The sequence below is a fragment of the Magallana gigas genome, chromosome 6 (genome assembly GCF_963853765.1).
Source record: "Magallana gigas chromosome 6, xbMagGiga1.1, whole genome shotgun sequence".
NCBI lineage: Eukaryota > Metazoa > Mollusca > Bivalvia > Ostreida > Ostreidae > Magallana > Magallana gigas.
The window spans coordinates 41,271,138-41,285,453 of record NC_088858.1 but is presented as its reverse complement, the minus strand read 5'-3'; the positions used below and the strand labels follow the sequence as shown (position 1 = coordinate 41,285,453).

Genomic DNA, 14,316 nt, shown 5'->3' with positions numbered 1-14,316 from the left:
AGTAATAAATACAGGTGTTTTGTATATGTGATACAGATGACATCCCAAAACTCGTATCGGCCTCCTGGGCTGATACAGGTTATCAGCCCTAGGGCTGATACGGATCCGTATCACACCCCTTGCGGAACTCCTCTGCCTTTTTTTTCGTTTCGGCATTTGTGCATGTTTACAGATGAAAAAAATAAAACATTTGTTACAGACTTACAGTCGACATTTTTAAGTGCAGTTGAAAACTTCAAATGCTAGTAAATGTTACTTTTTAAAAATTGAGGAAATTCCGGTTCTGTAGCTACATGTTTGGTAAAACAATAAAATCTCATACTTTTATCTAATACATGTACAGACTACTTTCAAATAATACTTAAAATCAATTTGTTCATTTTTTAAAATTTATTACCAAGTATGTAATAAATATAATAACAGATACCCTTTTTCCATATCACAGCCTGTATCAGCCCTCGACCAGTATCATCCCTCGGGCTGATATTGGAGTCTCGGGCTGATACAGGCTGTGATATGGAAAAGGGTATGTATTATTCTCAACATAACTAACGGCAAATTCAAGATTATTCAAATATTAAGAATATAAACAGGTATCGGATACAGATATATTGTTATTTATATTTACATGTATTGGTAAACGTGACATATATTTTGCTAGCTGCAGATCGATTTGAAGCTCCCGGTCTGAAAAATTTTTGAATGGACGACCTGGCATCTATCCCAATTTTTTTCGACCGGGAGCTACAGCCCTGCAGCTAATATTCTGTGCAACCTGATCAAGATTGTTGTATGTGCTGAATTCAATATACAAACGCGATCTAGGTTATCGAAATCATTTCTCAATGCCGGTCAAAAGCAGTAAAGAAGTAAAATTCAAATAAAACGAAACTTTGCAGTATTTCAGAACATTTATACAAATATTTTACTGGTTCAAGACATCCACTTATTACCAATTAGTAAAATTAATTTATGATGTAAAATAAAATATTAACGAGGATCGTGTAGACCAGTATCGTTAGCCACTCCTTATAGTTCGGTGCTAAGACAATTGAATAACAATTTATTGCTGCGTAACAATTTCATTTTGTGCATAATAAAAATTTATAACTCATCCATAAAAAGTCCAGTGTTTTCTTCTTGATGTCAAAATCAATTCTTTTTGGATAGAAAAAATTTAGAAGTGCTTTATAATATTTCTACATATGCGACTCTAAGTCCATGACATAATGCACACTGTCAAAACTTGAAAGTGATATATATATATATATATATATATATATATATATATATATATATATATATATATATATATATATATATATATATATATATATATATCTCTCTCTCTCTCTCTCTCTCTGCCACTGAGGATCCTTAATTGATTGCATGATAAGTAACCTTACTTGAAATAAAAAATACCCTGTCCTAGTCAATATAAATCAAGTACATTATCAAGGAAATGATAAATAATAATCACAAGATTTGAAGAATATAATACACGACACATTGTATATATATACGTAATAATGTCTTTCCACATAGCATAAAATGTTTCAACTCATTGCGTTTTCGCGACGCAATTAGACCAACTTTAATGCCGTAAGAACTGGACTGTGCAGGATAAATATGAAAACGCAGTACACAATGACTTATAACGGGCTTAGAAAAATAGAAATACGAGTAGCCAATAATGGCAATACATGTAATGTAAGCATGTGATCATGCCAGATATAGATACGTCCCTATGATCTAAAGTAAATACGCATGAAGTATGCAAGATATATAACGTTAACCGATATAAACATATGCTACTGATACACGTCTTAACACTACCTTCGGTGGTGTTGATAAAAACATCATAAAAAAAAACCCAAAACAAAACGTCCGCTTATGAAGTGGGCATGTTTGTACACAAAGCAGATTACGCCAAAATGATCCGCCTATGTATTGACCTTTTACCCCTTGTTACAATAATTCTGATTGGGTTAAAGAGAAAAATTTTCCATTTGCGATAAATCAAATGTACACTAACAGAAGTGTCTTAGTGACTGAAATATTGTAATATTGATTGAAATATGTCTTGTCTGAATGTTTTAGGAATCAAAATACCTATAAAACAAGAAATAGTAGTGTAAATACATGAAACATGCTTTCATTACCAGTTGAATTATCGTCCAATCAAAAGACGCTATCAATTTTGTCAAAATTACGGGAATTAATTATTTTCAATTTTTTACCAAAATTATATATTTCACGATAATAGTAATTAAAACAAATGTTAACTTATTGAATAATAAAAAGTCAACCAGTCATTTTAGCTTGATTAAGCATATTACAAAAACTTAGTAACGTCGTTCATTTACGGATATTTCCGAAGTTCAACGAATATGGCGGTTGTGTTCCAGTTTCAACCGGTTGAAGAAATTTGGATGCTTTTCTCAAAAACTTGGGTGTATGTCAGTGGAAAAGTTCTTCGAGGTAAGAGGCCTTTTCTGTAGAATATATTGCTTCCCAAAAGCTGAAATGACATCTCAAATTGCGCTTAAGATACACATATTCTGTGAAAGTTCATTTGGTATGGAGGCCGCCATATTTGAAGCTACGGAAGCATATTTATATTTGTCACGTGACTGACCGAATTTGCGCGGCTAATAAGAAAGGAAAATTTCCAGTTATTTTTTAATTTGATTGGCCCCTTGTCATTTTAGAAATATCTTGTTAGCACGGTTACATTTTCCAGTAACATCTGGCGAGCCTTTTTAGACAAACTATTTGCCGTCATAAGGGCTGCATGGATAAATTGAGATCCACACGAGTGTCAATTTCATCAAAATACTGTATTACATTAATAATAAAACACATGGCGGACTTAATAATCGAAAAAATCGCAATGTATTTGTTTAAATTGCTTCTTTGTCTTTGGCGCTTGCGTCAAATACATATATTTATAATAAAGGAAATTGGCAATGCAACCATTACATTTGATTTCATCACTTGGACATGAAGGGTGTAACCCATCCCATTAGTCTCTGTCTCATGAATTGTGTATCTTACACATACACATGTAGTGTAAGCCTATTAAGTAATTTCAACAAGCATGTAACCATAGGGAACATATATAAGGATTGGACTATAAAGATTCACAAAAAGAAAAATAATATGATAAAACATTACATGTCATTCATGTGATTAGTAAATTAAGTCAAAAAACTCAAAACTGGACAGTGCCTCAAATATACAGGATTTTTTATGCTAAAAAAATCTGTACATTGTCCATCAAATAAACAGCGCAATAACTGGTACAAAGTATTACTGAAGTTCCTCACATAAAGTACTTTAAAATTATTTTAAACCAACAAATTTATATTTTGAACACTTCAAATTTTTATATAATTTAGGTAATAATATCGCTAACAGGCTATTTTAATCCATTTTGGTAATTTGTCCCGACCTGTTTAAGATCTTATAGAATTAACTTTTGCCTTATATTTACAGGTGTCTTCATAAAAGATTTTCATGCCACCGATAACTATGACTTCGGTTAACCTCTCTGAGGAAGCGGCCAAACTTCTGGACTTCAGCCAGAAGCTGGACATTACGTTACTAGATAATATTGTCACAATGATGTACACAGGGAATGGTCCACAGGTATTTATAGAATTAGAATACAGGTATTCACTCAATTGTTGTTTGTTTTTATCCATCTAATGGGCCAGGCATTTGCAAAATTTGCTGAAATCAGACTTATTCATTTGTTAAAAAATTTGATAATGTTACAGATGATTGAAGAGTGCATGTACTTTGGCGAAGTTTATTTTATTATATAAAATATTGATAGATGCATCAATTTTAAATGTTTCAAATTTTCTGATAAAAAAGCTGTTGCAGGTTAAAGCTGTTTCTGCATTTTCTCTTGGCTATTTAATGTAAAAATAATTTTTAAAATAATTTCAGCAAAGAATGGCACAGGAAGTTTTAACAACTCTCAAGGAACACCCAGATTCCTGGACAAGAGTGGACACAATATTAGAATATTCCGTCAACCAACAGACCAAATACTACGCTCTTCAAATTCTAGAAAATGTCATTAAAACACGGTGGAAAGTCCTACCTAGGGCACAATGTGAAGGCAAGTACATAAATATTGCGTTCTATTTTACAAACAAAATATTTTTTTTTTTCTGTCTGAATTGTTTCTTACTATCTGATTTTTGTTTTTAGGCATTAAGAAATACATTGTGGGGTTAATCATCAAAACATCATCAGATGCTGCCTTACTTGAGAAGGAGAAAGTTTATGTAGGAAAACTCAACATGATCTTAGTCCAGGTTTGTTATTGATAAGAGTTCTATTGATCCAAAACCATGCATATCTGGTATTCTTTTTGATATGGTTTTCATTTTCAAGACTGAAGTTTACAATTTTTTTTTCTCCTAAAGATTTTAAAATATGAGTGGCCAAGGAATTGGCCTTCATTCATCAGTGACATCGTTGGAGCCAGCAAAACAAACGAGTCATTGTGTCAAAACAATCTAGCAATTCTTAAATTGCTCAGGTATGCAAACAGTTCCTACTCCGATATTAATGTGCAAATTTTCTTCTGTAATTTTGTAGAAAATTTAACCAAAGTATTATCATAAAGAATGAACAGAAGAGATCAGGCCCCACTATCACCAAGTTTCCTCAAGTCAATACTCAGCCTCAAGTCAAAGTTTTGACCTCAAATTCATGCACTGTTTCTTTGAGGATTTGAGTTGAGGACTGAGTTGAGTGATTAAAAAATGTTGGTGGCGGCTGGACCAGGAGACATTTCATGTTGCCAATCAAAGGAAGAACAAATTGATTGGTTTGTTGGTATATTTTATAAACATTTGTTGTTTCAGTGAAGAAGTCTTTGACTTCAGCAGTGGGCAGATGACGCAAGCTAAAGCCAAACATCTGAAGGACAGCATGTGCAGTGAATTCTCCTCCATTTTCCAATTGTGTCAATTTGTCATGGTATGTAAACTTGGCAAACAATTTTCATGTATTGTATGAGTAAAACTTTAATAAATCATACACCCTATACAACCTTGTTCTAAATGAACATAATGATTTTTTTTAAGGACAACTCTCAGAATGCACCATTGGTGGGATCGACATTAGAAACACTCCTGCGTTTCCTGAATTGGATTCCCCTTGGTTACATATTTGAGACCAAACTCATCACAACACTCATTTATAAGGTAACTTTTTTGTACAACTGAATGTATATGTCAACAAAGGCAGGTATATGTATAAGGTGGAGTCCTTATAACCTGTTATGGTGAGATAAAAGTACAAGGAGAAAGAAAATTTTAATGTTTACTGAAAATATTTATTTGACATTGCTTTGATGTTGATACCTATGTCTTTCCTGTGTTGATGATAAAAATCTTGGTGCATTGAAAATTGGAATTCAAGTATTCAAAACTTTTGAAAGGATGCTTTCAAAATTAACTACATCTTATTTGTGAACTTGGAATTCATTGTTCTTTCAGTTTTTGAATGTTCCACTATTCAGAAATATTACCCTCAAGTGCTTAACAGAAATAGGTGAGTTGCCGAGTAATTTCTCAGCTTATAAATAGAAGGCGTCTTTTTGACCAGTTATTTGAAATTTGTGCAGCTGTTAATTGTACAACAGTTATGAAGGTTTTGTTAATCCAGAAAGCTAAATAATGTGTCCCAGATATCCATGAATGTCACAAGTGACCATTTCTTAAAACCTTCGGGATCTTGTTTAATAAACAAGTGCAATTTAATGTATGTGATAATTGTATTTGGGTTTTTTCCTTTTCAGCTGCTGTATGTGTTCAACAATATGACGAACAATTTGTTCACTTATTCAATCTCACAATGACCCAATTGAAACAGGTATGAATAAATAATAAAATTGATAAAAGCTGCAGCTGCAATAAATTTAAGCTCTAATTTTTGAAAAGCTGGATCTGTGTTTTTTTCTCCTGATGACAATATTGTAAAATCTTTATGTATTGTGTAGATGCTGCCTTTGGAAACAAATTTGAAAGAGGCCTACCAGAAAGGGACAGATGATGAACAAAAGTTTATTCAGAACTTGAGTCTCTTTCTGTGTACATACCTGAAGGAACATGGCCAGCTGATTGAGAGGAAGCAAGACTTGCACACTGTCCTATTAGAGGTTAGTGTCACCTGTTGTATAGCCATAAATATTGATCCTTAGATTCATTAGCATATCGACTCTGTGATCAACAGCAAACATAGCTATTCAGGTTGATCTATCAAAATACATGTATAAGGACTGATTCTTCATAAAAATTGTTGCAAATTAAGGTTAGATTTGGCCAATTCAGTAGATGAACAGTATGCTCTTGTAAAGATTATGTGGAGACTCCTGCATATACATACATGTACATGATCATTATTTTTTGCAGGCCTTACACTACCTTATCCTGATATCAGAAGTCGAGGAGGTTGAGATATTTAAGATAGCCTTAGAGTACTGGAACACGCTGGCAGCTGACCTGTACAGAGAGAGTCCGTTTTCTTCCAACACGTCCCCACTGCTCATTGGCAAACCTCACCACAATGACGTGCCAGCCAGACGACAGCTCTACACACAAGTTCTGTCAAGGGTAAATTTTTGTCCAGATTTTATTGTTGTCAGTGATGGCTATATTGAATGATCAAGAGGACTACATTTTGTGCCAAAGTTACATGTTTTATTGAAAGAGGAAATATGATTTGATCAGGTACGGAGAGTTATGATTTCCCGAATGGCCAAGCCTGAAGAAGTCCTGATTGTAGAAAATGAACAAGGAGAGGTGGTCAGGGAATTTCTCAAGGATACAGACTCCATCAACCTTTACAAAAACATGAGAGAGACACTAGGTAAGGTATTACTATAAAGAATCCTACTAAACCAATTCTGAGGATATGATTATTTACGTATAATTGTATCTATTGAGACTCAATCAGCAAACGTGTATTTATTTACCTGCATTAAGACTCAATAACTGAATCTGTTATCTACCCCTTTGGTTGAACAATGTTGAGTGCTTTACTTTTTTCTACAGTCTACCTGACACATTTGGACTACAATGACACAGAGTCTATAATGACAGAAAAGCTGCATCATCAGGTCGACGGGACAGAGTGGTCATGGAAAAACTTGAACACAGTAAGTCTGCAATTGTATTAAGATTAAAAACAGGAAGTGATCTGCAATAACTGCTTTGTACTTTGGTTAATCTTGCAACCAAAAAAAACAACACTAAACTGAACTGTTGAAATTATTTTTATTAGTTGTGTTGGGCTATTGGATCCATAAGTGGAGCCATGCATGAAGATGATGAGAAGAGATTTTTAGTCACAGTCATCAAGGTAAGTTAATGTAAAAAAAAAAAAATCATCTGTTTTACCTGGTACATATTCAGAAATGTTTAAAGAGAATCCAAAGTTTGTTGTTGTGCAATGAAAACATGAATGTACATGTACATATTTTTGGTGTATGTTGAAACAGGACCTGCTTGGGTTGTGTGAACAGAAGAGGGGAAAGGATAACAAGGCCATTGTGGCCTCCAACATCATGTACGTGGTGGGACAGTACCCCCGCTTCCTAAGGGCCCACTGGCGGTTCCTCAAAACGGTCGTCAACAAGCTGTTTGAGTTCATGCATGGTGTGTGGCTTACTTAGTAACATTTGGGCTTTACTGATTTGACTTAAATTTTTTGTACCTTGTTATATCTGCTGTATATATGAGGATAAATGTTGATATCATACAATTTTTCTTCAACAGAAACACATGATGGTGTACAAGATATGGCTTGTGACACTTTTATCAAGATCGCACAGAAGTGTAGAAGGCATTTTGTGCAAGTTCAGGTGGGAGAAGTAATGCCATTCATTGAGGAAATTTTGAATGGAATAAACACAATCATATGTGATTTGCAACCACAACAGGTAAAGTTTAGAAATAGAATATATATGAATTATTTTCACATCCAGAAGATTAAAAATATGTTTTTAGCAGCTCTCATTTACAAGCTATCTTGAGGCATATCATTGCACAGTATTGGATTGTAAAAAGTGATTAATAATCTTTGAACTGTCATGCATTGCAGGTGCACACATTCTATGAGGCGGTGGGGATGATGATCAGTGCTCAGAATGACCAGGTGGCCCAGGAACACCTGATCGAGCGCTATCTCCTGTTACCTAACCAAGTCTGGGACGGAATTATCAACCAGGCCACACAGAATGTGGAAGTCCTAAAAGACCCTGACGCTGTAAAGCAGCTTGGAAACATTCTCAAGACCAATGTGCGGGCCTGCAAAGCCCTCGGCCATCCTTATGTGGTGCAGGTACTGTAGATTTCTTATTTTAAGCAAGTTCTTAAATAAGCAATTTAGCAGTTTTGTAATTCAGATGATATAAAATACAAACTCCAGACTTGTGTTGTAATTTCATTTGCACATGTTCATGTTGTTTGTAGTTGTTAGAAAAATAAAAGCAAGATTTTATAATATGAGAAGAATTTCTAGTAAATGCTACAGTGAAGGAGATGTAATGATGTAAATCTATTCTGAAGTGAGTCATTAATGGCTACTTTTTGTTACAGCTGGGAAGAATCTACCTAGACATGCTGAATGTGTACAAGGTGATGAGTGAGAACATTAGTAGTGCAATAGCCACCAACGGAGAGACGGTCACGAAGCAGCCCCTGATCCGCAGCATGAGGACCGTGAAGAAGGAGACCCTGAAGCTCATCTCCGGCTGGGTCAGTCGCTCCACGGACCCGCAGATGGTAAGGACATTTACTTATCAGTGAAGGCAGTCATTTGATTAAATGTTGGAACTTCAGTGTTATTTTGTTTTATACATTACATCTAAGAACATAATGCACGGATAAATGAAATCTATGAAGGAAAGGAAAGTTACATGTGGAACAATTTCACTTTATCTGTATACATGTATATAAGACATTACACATGTTTATTCACATGTTTAAACAATTGTGTCATGCAAAGAATTCATTGTAATTTTCCATGTCATGAAGGTTGCAGAGAATTTCATCCCACCCTTACTAGATGCTGTGTTGCTAGACTATCAGAGAAATGTGTCGGCAGCCAGGGAGCCAGAGGTCCTGAGCACAATGGCCACCATAGTCAACAGATTGGAGGTAAAGAAGTGTGTTAAAAATGCTGATGATGATGATGAGATGAGGAAAACGGTATTAAGTTGATGATGTCAAATAGAAAACTTAATACATATGTTCTTGTTATTCTACAGGGTAATATCACAAAGGACATCCCACAAATATTTGATGCTGTGTTTGAGTGTACACTGGAAATGATCAATAAAGACTTTGAAGATTTTCCCGAGCACCGAACAAACTTCTTCTTGCTGTTACAAAGTGTTACTGCTCACTGTTTTCAAGGTAGGACATACAGCATAAGGATGCCTTAAATTTTGCCTTGCTCTATTAAGTATATTTTGACATTTATTTATATACAGTTTTTGTTGACTGTATTCTATGTAATGGTACTAATGCTTACAATTAGTTTAAGATGGTAGAGCTGTTATCTATTTTGAACATAGTTTATAGAAATGAAACTTGCAGGAAATTATGTTGAATTATTCAAAAACCATTTTGTATATTACTTATATTTTTGTGTATCCTCCTTTTTCCTCCAGCTTACCTGAATATTCCTCCGGAGCAGTTTAAGTTAGTGTTGGACTCTGTGATTTGGGCTTTCAAACATACAATGAGGAATGTGGCCGATACAGGGCTGGATATTTTATATACTTTGTTACAAAATGTGGCGAACCACGAAGAGGCTGCACAGAGTTTTTATCAGACCTATTTCACTGACATTTTACAGCATGTGTTTTCTGTTGTGACGGATAGTTCCCACACTGCAGGTACACGTTCATATCTTCTTCTGGTGTATGGTAGAGAATTTATAATTTAGTTAACTGATAGATGAAATCATGTTATTTTACTGTATGAATCTATGATTATTAATGTTTCAGAGTAATTTTGTTTATCGTGTTTCCATTCTTTACATGAATCATGAGGCCATTCATATTGTAACATTCATTGACATGATACTACAATATTGTAAAAATTCTCTCAATTACCCGTAGGCTCTATGTATCAATGTTAAATGATATTTTTTTGTCAGAATAATCTATAGAGTTGCTTATTTTGTAGGATTGACAATACAAGCCACCATTTTGGCATACATGTTTAGTCTGCTGGAGAACGGCAAGATCACAGTGACCTTGGCACCAACCTCAGGGCCCTCTATGCAGAATGTGCCCTACATTCAACAGTTCCTCATGAATCTCCTTAAGGCAGCATTCCCACACCTAAACGAGTAAGTCCTTCATGTGTCCTTTGTTTTTATACCCCCGCAAACGAAGTTTAGGGGGGTATATTGGTTTCACCCTGTCCGTCTGTCTGTCCGTCTGTCCGTCTGTCTGTAGACGCAACCTTGTCCCCCCTATAGAATTTTTTATTACTGCATGGAACAGTTTGAAAATTTGTACATATGTTGAACACCATCTGAAGATGTGCACCTGCAATTTTTTTTAAGATCAGACAAGATTTAATGATTTTATGACAGTTTTCATATTCCTTATTCTATATATTGTACACTAACGTTGAAAAGTAAGGGAGGTAATCCTTACAGATTTTATTAATTAATTAATAGAAAACACTCTAAAATATATTTATATAAATACATCCAGATGGAGTTTTTTGTCTTTATGTCTTAATTAATAAAAAAAAATTATTTTTTATAAGTATTCTATCAACTGACAATGCAAAGTTTTTGTTTGTCAATGATAAATTCTTAGGAGCTAATAAGAACATCAAAGACAAGTGTGGCTGAATCCATTTGTCCCAAGGGAGCCATTATCTGAGCCATGGTTCAGATGGAGCATGTGTTTAGGGGAAATTGATAATCTGTAAAATTGGTGATGGTTTTGGGGCTATTTTAAAACTGTTTCATGTAAACCAAAAGGTCTATCATAATAAGGAAATAAATAATATAATTATTAATAAAGAAGTTAAACTATTTTTAGAGGTTGTTTAAATTCATTTGTCAAGTAAATTGATGAAGTGACCCTATTGGGCATTAATTTAAATGAAATTCAAAATTACTGATATGATTGTAGTGTTTTGGCAATTTTAAAATTGTTTGTAATATTAAATTTTCTTTTTTACATATTTTTACATAGTATGGTAATTATAGTAATGTTTTGGGATTTTATTAAATTTAACAAGATCATCAAAGAAAATCATAGTCCTATGGGATCAATTTTCTGATATGGAGTTCCATTGTGCCATAGGAGAAAGTGAGGAAAATTTGAAACAACTAATTGCATCTGTCAAGACTCTACTTAGAAAGATATTGAAAGTTTTATCAACAGAAGAGCATTGCTTGGCTACCAGTATTTCTATTCACTGCAAAGGGAGGGGTTATTGTCATTTTGTTGGTTTTTCTTTAAATCAATTAAATTAAAAAAATATATCATCAAATACATACATTTGTAAATGTATTACTGTTATAGATATGTATTTACAGTGAAATTCTGACAATTTTGATTTTAATTTTTCTTTGTTAACTAACTTTTTTTTTTTTTACAATTCTAGAAATTTTTTTTTGTATGTGTTCCAAACCTTTCTTATTCAATTCAATTATTTGTCCCATTTGAAATTAGCCTAGCGGGGGTATTAGTCCCATTAGGACAGTTCTAGTTTTCATTTATTTTTTTAAATCTATTGCAAATTTAGATTTGAAGATGATTTCGCCATTTTATGTAAAAGTTATTATATTTCATTGTGATGGTATACTTTTTAGGTGTATGGATATGTATGTATGTATATATTTTTTATGAATTAATGCATCTGAATGTTTTACAGGCCTCAGATCAAAATTTTTATTGAGGGCCTCTTCAGTTTTGATCAGGATATCGCAGCTTTCAAGGAACACTTGAGGGATTTTTTGGTGCAAATAAGGGTAAGGATACATTTTTAATTGAAACTTCAAATGCAATGTACATGCAAATTATTTATATATTTTTAATTTGATACACATGACAAATTACACCTGTCCAATAGCCTGGGAGGGCATGGATCATTATTTAAAACGGATAAACTGATATTCAGATACCTGTGTTTTGTTGAAAGTCTTGAATGTACATGTATATCTACAGTGTATATGTAGGTTACAATTTGATTCAATATTTACATGACATACTCATACATATGCATTGGTCTCTTTGACAGGAGTTTGCAGGGGAAGACAACCAGGACCTCTTCCTTGAGGAGAGAGAACAGGCCATCAAACAGGCCCAGGAAGAGAAACGCAAAATTCAGATGTCTGTGCCAGGAATTCTAGGACCTCACGAAATTCAAGAGGACATGCAGGACTAGGTCCCCTAACTAATTGAAACTGACTTACTAAATCAGTAAATCTGTGTAAAATGTTCAATGTGTAAAGCAACTGCCAGTCTTTCTGGGCTGTACATGTACAGTAGGCGAAGGAAACATATTATCCTGCCCAGAGATTTTGGGCACAGAGCCAAGACCAGAATCTATCATGACTTTGACGACAATTTGGTGATTTAAGATATGATCATCTGAATTTTGATATCTTCTTTGCTTCAGAGAGAATACACATTAGCCTTCAGTGCTTTGTGATGCTGAATTATAATCTACTGAATATCTTAAGGCTCATGATGTTATAAAAATATCTGTATATTATATTGATTGGAGAGAAAAGGTCAGATGGTTTGCATTGAGTTCTCAGATAGTGTATGTATGTTGAATAGAGAAATGGAACAGCATAGTATGGTTGTAAATGAGTTTAGAATTATCTTGGAATCACTTTAACAAAGTTGTTGTGTCAACTTATTCTATTGTGCATTTGCAGTGCAATAATGGCCTTTGTCATATTCTCATGCTTTTTCTATGAAAAAGACTGCATTTCAATACTATGTATATTTTAGATAACAAGTTCAGCATTACATTCAATGTTGTAATAGCAAATCAAAGCAACTTGTTGTGGGGGACATCTTGTACCTCATCAGATAGCTGTCTCAAATTAGACAGGACTCCAAGTTGTTGGGACGAGCGAGTCTAATTGTATTAAATGAGACTTCAAGAGTATTACATTATTAAGATACATTCATGAAAGGATGGACTGTGTTAATACACATACATCATTATCTGGTGTTGCAGCCCGGACATTTTTTTTTCTGATTGGTTGTAATTGTCCAATAGAATAGTCTATGCTGTTCACAAAACATGTTCATGTTCAGTGTATATAACATTAGAAGATGTGTAGGTCCATCTTGTGTGATGACAAGGTCACTTGAGAAAATCATAAGTTCATTTTTTTTTTCATTCCAAGTGTTGAGTGTTTCTAGTTCACCCAGTTTTACATATCCTTCCCGTATTTTTATTTAAAGTCTTCACTTGTCATTCATTGGTAGTACATGTACATGTATTTCCTTTAAAAGATCTGCCTCATTTAATTTCATTCTTATTATAATATTAATTAATTTGTAATATTTACTCTGTTCCACCTTATTTTATTTGTACGCCATACCGGTCTAGATGTACCAGTGAGAAGTTCCATTTCATGTGTAGAACCATCCTTTGTGATTTATAATCAATGCAGAACAGATACTAGCATATTGTTTACTAAATCACTGCAGTTTTATGCTCTCTGGTATTACAAATATAGTATAATCCCAGTAAGGTAATTCTTGCTTAGAACCATACTTTATCAATTATAATCAATGCAGAACTGAATACAAAAATCATTGCAGTTTCATGCTTTCTGGTAATAGTATAGATTAATTACCTGTGTGAAATGATCATTTTGAAGTACTGTCCCATTTGATTTTTTTCTGGTGCTTCTGGATGTATTATTTTTTTGTTAACTGGTTAATTTAACAAGTGTGATTCATATTCATCGTTACACATATTTAATCATGCATTGTTTTTCTTATTAGTTACATTGTAATAATGGTTGAATAAAAAAGGTCAGAAAAATATCAAATAAAATTTTTGAATTAAAATTAATTTTTTTTGTCTTTCTGTCCAGAAAAAAGTATCAAAAATAAAGGAAAAACAAGAAAAGGATGTGATAATTAATTCACCATGTTGGGTGAAATGAAGTAATTTAGCAAAAATGCTATTCTTCACTCTTACAGATCGTATTTCACTGAATGAGCGCTCGAGGGAAAAGGTGGTGGTAACCTTGATAATGATTTCAAAGTCAGATGTCAGTTTC

General features: G+C 33.7%; 1 protein-coding gene across 1 annotated transcript; it reads left to right on the top strand.

The window, feature by feature from the left end:
• Positions 1-2,335: 2,335 nt before the first annotated feature.
• LOC105345320 (exportin-1) lies at positions 2,336-14,105 on the top strand. The gene is made up of 24 exons (XM_011453437.4): positions 2,336-2,481; positions 3,499-3,651; positions 3,958-4,132; positions 4,225-4,331; positions 4,443-4,558; positions 4,887-5,001; positions 5,109-5,228; positions 5,523-5,577; positions 5,825-5,898; positions 6,026-6,184; positions 6,438-6,638; positions 6,756-6,894; positions 7,080-7,183; positions 7,309-7,386; positions 7,526-7,682; positions 7,803-7,966; positions 8,128-8,367; positions 8,625-8,810; positions 9,063-9,185; positions 9,296-9,443; positions 9,701-9,928; positions 10,221-10,386; positions 11,937-12,033; positions 12,303-14,105. The coding sequence occupies exons 2-24, from the start codon at positions 3,520-3,522 to the stop codon at positions 12,447-12,449; spliced, it is 3,231 nt and encodes a 1,076-aa protein (XP_011451739.1). The 5' UTR covers positions 2,336-2,481; positions 3,499-3,519; the 3' UTR covers positions 12,450-14,105.
• Positions 14,106-14,316: the final 211 nt, after the last annotated feature.

Coding starts and splice junctions, on each gene's coding strand:
- LOC105345320 (XM_011453437.4), top strand. CDS start 3,520: ATGCCACCGATAACTATGACTTCGGTTAACCTCTCTGAGGAAGCGGCC. Junction 3,652..3,957: donor ACACAGGGAATGGTCCACAG/GTATTTATAGAA, acceptor AAATAATTTCAG/CAAAGAATGGCACAGGAAGT. Junction 12,034..12,302: donor ATTTTTTGGTGCAAATAAGG/GTAAGGATACAT, acceptor TCTCTTTGACAG/GAGTTTGCAGGGGAAGACAA.